At 48.0% G+C, this 6,542-nt stretch overlaps 1 protein-coding gene across 1 annotated transcript; it reads left to right on the forward strand.

The window, feature by feature from the left end:
* The first annotated feature begins 210 nt into the window (after positions 1 to 210).
* On the forward strand, positions 211 to 4,266 carry LOC131486231 (cystatin-C-like). The gene is made up of 3 exons (XM_058686354.1): positions 211 to 438; positions 3,074 to 3,187; positions 4,054 to 4,266. The coding sequence occupies exons 1-3, from the start codon at positions 211 to 213 to the stop codon at positions 4,135 to 4,137; spliced, it is 426 nt and encodes a 141-aa protein (XP_058542337.1). The 3' UTR covers positions 4,138 to 4,266.
* Positions 4,267 to 6,542: the final 2,276 nt, after the last annotated feature.

Raw genomic sequence — 6,542 nt, forward strand, 5'->3', positions numbered from 1 at the left:
CTAGGGAATAAAAAAATAGGAGAGGACAGACAACAAGTCCTGACAGGGACAGATTGAAGGTGAAGTGGAAGGGAGTGGAAGAGGAGGAGCCTGGGAGGGGTGGGCAGCCCCAGGGTGGGGATGGGGGAATAAAAGCAGGGTGACCAGAGAGGTGGTGATCACTGGCTCTAGATCTCTCCCTTCTGAGCTTCCTCTGCCTCTCAGCACGCTATGGCCCAGCGCCTGCACAGTCCCCTGCTCCTTCTGGCTGCCCTGGCCCTGGCCCTGGCCCTGGCTGTGAACTCCCAGAGAAACTCCAAAGTCGGAGCCCCATGGGATGCAGATGTCAATGACAAGGATGTGCAGAAGGCACTAAAATTTGCCCTCAGCGAGTACAACAAGGCAAGCAACGATGAGAACTACAGCCGTGTGCTGCAGGTGAAGGGTGCCCAAAAGCAGGTGAGTCCCCTCCACCACCCAAGTGCCCCTGGTAGACCTGTGGGGACTGGGCCCTGAGCAGAGGGGTGTGGCCTCATGGCATGGCCATCCCTTTCTGTCCCTGTGTCTGGCTGGAGGGGTTGCTCTCTGAAACCCTAGCAGGAGTACTGGGACAGAGGACACTCCAGTGCTTCTCAGCAGGCTGTGTCCAGTCTTTTGTGTTCACCACAGCCCTTCCCCTACAAGGACACCAGAGTGCCTGGGACCCAGGCTGCAGACCAGGTCACAGCAATAGCCTTCTTTGGTGATTTCAAGTGCCAACCTGGCCAGAGAACAGAAGTGTGAGGGTCAGGACCCCTGTCCAGTCCCCTTAGATCTGTGCCCCAGCCTCATAGAACACGGACTTCAGTGTTAGCTGTCAATTAAATGATCACAAGCAGAGGAAAATCAGGCCCCACACTTGGCTGCCCTCCTGGCTCTGCCACTGAATGAATTTTTAAGCACTTTTTCCTTTAACTTTTTATTGGAGCACAGTTTCAGACTTGCAGAGCAATTGCAACAATAGTTCATAAAATCTCTTTATATTCCTACCTAGATTATCAAATGTTGTATGTGGGATATATGCATTTGTTTTTCTGAACATTTTGAATTAACACCTCAGTGTACATTTCCTAGAAGCAAGGGCATTTTCTCACATGACCACAACAGTTTTGGAAATCAGAATCAACACTGATACAATCCTCCAATCCACAGACTTCATCTATATGTCACTGATTGTCACACTGATGTCCCTTATACCCAGGATTGCCAGGTCATGTGCAGCAGCCTCTGTCCTGCAGCTTCCTTTACTCTGGAGCAGCCCCTCCATCTATGATCTTGACATTTTTGAAGGGTCTGGCCCATTGTTTTTCCTACTGGGGCTCAGTTTGGATTGGTCTGATGTTTCCCTGACATGAGATTCAGGTCATGAAGAAGTGGTTTGTCCTCCCTGCCTCCCCTCACCAGGTTCCTCTAAACTAACCTACGTTCTATGTCCTCATTGTGTAATGGAGTTTAGGGCCCACACCAATCATCCTCCATTAGGCAGGGCCCTTTGTTCCCTGAGCACCCATGTTGTCAGCAAAGACAGATAGGGTGATGAGCTAGCCTGTGGTACCCAATGTATCCCTGAGCAGAGGAACTGGCGTAAAAATCCAAACCTGTCCTCAGATCCTGGAGGAAAGGCCCAAAGTGTTGCTTCCTTTGACAGGTCACATCCATGGCAGCAGCCTCAGAGGATGTGACATCTCATTCCCCATCCAAATATTGCCTCATCATCACCAACATCCAGAGGTAGAGGCGTCATGACTGGGGTAGAAAGGACCACAACTACCCTGCCTCTTCTAACCTGTCCTGGAGATCTGGTTAGATAAAGAGTATAGTCATCAGAGTCCAAAAGGGGGTGAGAGGGAGTCTCAGGAAGGGCCACTGGGCTTTGCAGACTCTAAGGACAGTGAGGATTTGGGCCAGCTGACCTGGGGCCCATTTGAGAGTAGAATAGAACCTCACAGCAATTAAAGCCTGGTAGTGCATGCCAGCATTTAGGGCTCATCCTCCTTCTCTTGAAACTTCAAAAGGTGGGCCCAGAATAGACCATTTCTTCTCCTGCAGCATTTGGCTGGCACTGTGTCCTTTGAATGGGGCATGTGCTCCCTGTTCACTGGTTCCCTGCCAGTCTGCTCCTCTTAAGTGTGACACTATCTTGGCATCACAGCTCATGGGTCCGTGTAGAAAACTGACACCAGAGGGATCCCAGGATATACCTGTGACTCCATCAGGTAGTGTGTGGAGCCTGGTCCCGGGCCCTCATCCCATGCTTCTCCAAGTTCTGATCTGCATGTCTGTGAGATGCCCTGTATGAGGACAGGATTCATTCTCTCCTGCAACCCCAAATGTAAAAGACAGGCAGATGTGTGACACACTTTAGAAATATCCCCATCATATATAAAAGTTAAAACATACGACGGCAGGGCCAGCCTTTTATTAGCTTAAAATGTGTGTATGTATGTGTGCATGTGTGTGTGAGAGAGAGAGAGAAACAGAGACAGAGAGACAGAGGCATAGAGACAAAGGGAAAGAGGCGTCTCATTTCCTAGTGTGAACTGAGGAAATAAATAAACCTAGCTGCATTGAGGAAATGTAAATATCTATGGGGTTGACCCATGTAACTGGAATTTAGCTTACATGTATCCATTACATGACCATCTTCCTGAACCTGATCCAGAATCTGTTGCAGCACAAGAGCCCTTACTGTGGGCTTAGTCCCTGCCCTGGCTCCTGGCGCGGGAGAGGTTTATTAACCCAAGCCCTGCTGGCTCCCCAGACTGAGCCTCCCTCTCCAAACCCAGTTAACAGAATTTTGGTCCCTGGCTTCCACCTTCCATCTTACTGCTTCTTGTCCCTCTGTCAGCCTGAGACCTTGTGGAACTTCTCTGTGAATCAGTTACAAAGTTGGTTGTTTATAGCCACTGGGCCAGCCCTCAGGAGGTGACTGTGAGTTTCTGGGGTACCTGTTTTGGCAGCATAAATGCTGGTGTGAGGGCCCGATAGCAGAAGGGTAACTGTGTATGTAAAATTATCAGGTGTTGTGAGCAAACCCTGCTCTCCCCATGTACAGGTTGTGGCTGGAATAAACTATTTTCTGGATGTGGAGATAGGCCGAACCAAATGCACCAAGTCCGAGCCCAACAAAGAGAGCTGTCCCTTCTATGAGCAGCCAGACTTGCTGAGGGTATGTGCCTGATGGGGGCCAGGGGCAGCCAAGCAGGGAGGAGGGGTGGGAGTGAGCCTGTGTCTGTGGGGTGCATCACGTGTGAGTGCTCGGGCTAGGGGTGTGCAGGTGTCAGTGTGTGGGTAGGGGAAGGGTGCATGTGTTTGCATGCTACTAATTCGAATTTATATGGGGAACTTTGCCTGGAAAAGTGGAGCTTCATGTGTTTCTGGGCCATTGCTGGTGGGACAGAGGAAGCAGCTGTGGGGTGTTTGCTGGGGAGAAAGAGATCTTTAATCTCTGCCTCAGCTGCCTGAAAAGACTGGAAATTCGAGGCCTGTGAGGGGCAGAAACCCTCTGATGCTGCCTAGGCCTGGCTGGTTCTTGGGGATCTTGTCTTTGCATGAAATTTGCACTTCTTTTGTCTGCCAGCCCCCACACCCTACTTCCTTCGCACACACACCTGTGTGTGTGTGTGTGTGTGTGTGTGTGTGTGTGTTTTAGTCTTGGTCACAGTCCCTGGATCCCTCCCTCTGCACCTGTCCTAGTGTGGCCCACTGGAAGTCAGGGAACTTGGGGGCAGTGCCCTGTCTATCAGGGGCTCTGGGGCCTTCCACAGTCTTCTCCCAAAAGGGCTGTGGGGGTACATTGACCATGTAGCAACCTGCGGGTGGGGGTGGGGGCAGGATCCAACCTCCTGGATTTGAAGCCATGGGCATGGTGACTGGGAGGTAATGCAGAGCCCTGCATAGTGTTATGGGGTTTTGTAGGGTGGGAGCTGAATGTCCAACCTCCACCATTCTCCATCTGCTCTTCTGACTTCATCAGCCTGGGCATTTTCCTTTTGGACTGTAACCATAACTGCCCATTTCTTTTCCTTTTCACAGAAAAAGCTCTGCTCCTTCCAGATATACACTGTCCCCTGGCGGAGCGAGAAATCCCTGGTGAAGTCCCGCTGCCACGATGCATAGAGGACCCCGTGACAGGCCCCTTCACACTATCATCCTCCTTGTAGAGCTGCTAAGCTTTTGACCCTGCCCAGGTGAAAGTCCCCTTAGTGTGCCAGCACCAGGAGACAAATAAAGGGTTCTGGGGCATTTTTGGACAGCTTAGTGACTCTACCTCCTTTCTTTTAATTGCTTTCCGAATGCACCAGATATAGTGCAAGTGTTCTGCTCTATCTTAATCAATAAACACTAACATCAGCTAATTTTGGCTTATTCATTATCTTGGATATATACACAGAAGAAGGGTTTGAGTAATTCCTTTAAAAAGAGCTCCTGGTCCCAATGGCTCTAGAAGGCAGAGGAAGAGCTGAAAGCTGACAGGGCCATGGTGGTGGGATTGTGAGGGGAGCATGCTACCATTTCTTAGGATGATTGAATCAGAGACAGGCTGGGAAACCAGCCCTTCAGCTACGGTAATCACACAGGGAAAAGGAGGGGACATAAGCTGCTCATTCTGGAGACTTGACTGCTGTGTTTGAAAAGAATTCAGAACAGGAATGGGCAGAAGGAAGAGTTCAGATAGAACCCATAGCCTACGGCCACCCTGAACAGGGCTCGGCCAGGAAATAAAGTTCAACCATGTGTGCTGAGCCTATCACACTCCTGTTGTGATTTTCACTGGTAAAATACCCTAGAGACAAAATAAATATTGATTTATGCCTACCTTTTTGCTCAGGCACCTACAGGAGACAAAGACTAAAAGTTTAAGTATGTATATGTAACTGATTGTGGAAATATCAATTAGGATCAAGGTCAATCAAGGTCAGAATCAGCTCGGTTACATTAGAAAGAGTAAAACCAACTCCACATCACTGTCTCAAGACTGTGTCCTTAGAGCTGCCTCTGGGATCAAGAAAAGCAAGAGGAACACATATCCAAGGACAGGTGTAGGTGTGCTGAGTCTTCTGAGTGCTCAAGTTCAGGTCATGGATCAATTGGTGGTCCTGTCTTTTTTATGACATTCTCCAACACTCCACCCCTCATGACCCTCTCTTACAATCTCATAGTCCTTTCTTCTGCAGTGGACACAGATGTTAGCAAAGGGTTTCATTAGCCTAGAGATGATTCTTTTGGTGGATCTCTGGCTGCATTAGAGGCAGATGCCATAGCAAAAATAGAGGCACATGCAAGGCAAAACACATTTAAGACAATAATTTCCAAAATCAATGAAGTTTTTTTCTACCAAGAGCACCAGGACCCAAATAATTTATTTATTAGGTCCCTTGAAATTGGGATTGGATCTCTCAGGCCATTAACTTGTATCTTCATGTGATTTAATAAAGATGATACATTAGCAGATTCATCAGTTATGAATATACAACATCCTGTTTGCATGATGACATAGGTTCCATCCTTGGAGGCAGTAATATCCAAGGCCATCCTACTTTGTAGGATAACATTTCTCATTAGAGTCATTTCAGTGTTCAGTAAGGACAGACGTTGCTGGCTACCATTCAGAGTTTGCTGAGTATATATCCTAAGGACTTCTATATGTGCAACAACATCTTCCTGGCTATGGAGGCAACAAAGACAGCAGACAAATGATCATACCAGTGAAATGCAGAATGTGTCCATGTAACCTTGAGGATAGGGAAATGGTAGCCACTGTTACCAAGGGACAGATGCTACTCTATACCCATGTAATGCTCAAGTGCAGTGGCTCAACCACCCAGGTGGAAACCATGTCACACAGCTTTTGAGTGCTACTGAGTAAATACCTGAATTTATAGTCAATCAATTCCAAACTAGTCACTATCCCTTAATTATGACAGAATGACCACATGGTTCCAATGAACTATGTACTAGCCCTAGTTTGTTCTTCTGCAATGTACTGCTTTACGGCATTCTAACCCTTTCCCTCAGGGAGTGATACCCACCATGGCAACCCTGATGAGCTTGAGAAGGTCACCTGCTCACATGCCCAACAGTGAGATGGATTTCTTCAGCAGGCATAGAAGTGAGTCCACCTCACCACCTTAGTGTCTCTCACCACTTAATCTCAGAAGTCCATGCCATCACGTCTTCCCTCCCAACTCTAGGACAATGTGGGAGGAAACTGATCAGGGATATAAATATTAAGATGTATATATTAACTGGGAACCATGATATCCATACCATAGCCTGACCTCTGTGACATGTTGGTTGATACACATCATTAAGGCATGTAAAATAACTCATGCCTTTCTAGTACTCTCATAAGACTGACACTATCCCATCAGCTTACATCTACCTATTTGTCCTTTATAATTTTTTTAACGTTTATTTATTTTTGAGACAGAGAGAGACAGAGCATGAATGGGGGAGGGTCAGAGAGAGGGAGACACAGAATCCGAAACAGGCTCCAGGCTCCGAGCTGTCAGCACAGAGCC

The sequence above is a fragment of the Neofelis nebulosa genome, chromosome 9 (genome assembly GCF_028018385.1).
Source record: "Neofelis nebulosa isolate mNeoNeb1 chromosome 9, mNeoNeb1.pri, whole genome shotgun sequence".
Classification (NCBI taxonomy): Eukaryota; Metazoa; Chordata; class Mammalia; order Carnivora; family Felidae; genus Neofelis; species Neofelis nebulosa.

What these genes read in the sequence shown, in the direction of transcription:
- LOC131486231 (XM_058686354.1), top strand. Translation starts at nt 211, where the DNA reads ATGGCCCAGCGCCTGCACAGTCCCCTGCTCCTTCTGGCTGCCCTGGCC. An exon ending in TGAAGGGTGCCCAAAAGCAG is followed by an intron (nt 439 to 3,073) that starts GTGAGTCCCCTC and finishes CCCCATGTACAG; the next exon opens with GTTGTGGCTGGAATAAACTA. An exon ending in AGCAGCCAGACTTGCTGAGG is followed by an intron (nt 3,188 to 4,053) that starts GTATGTGCCTGA and finishes TCCTTTTCACAG; the next exon opens with AAAAAGCTCTGCTCCTTCCA.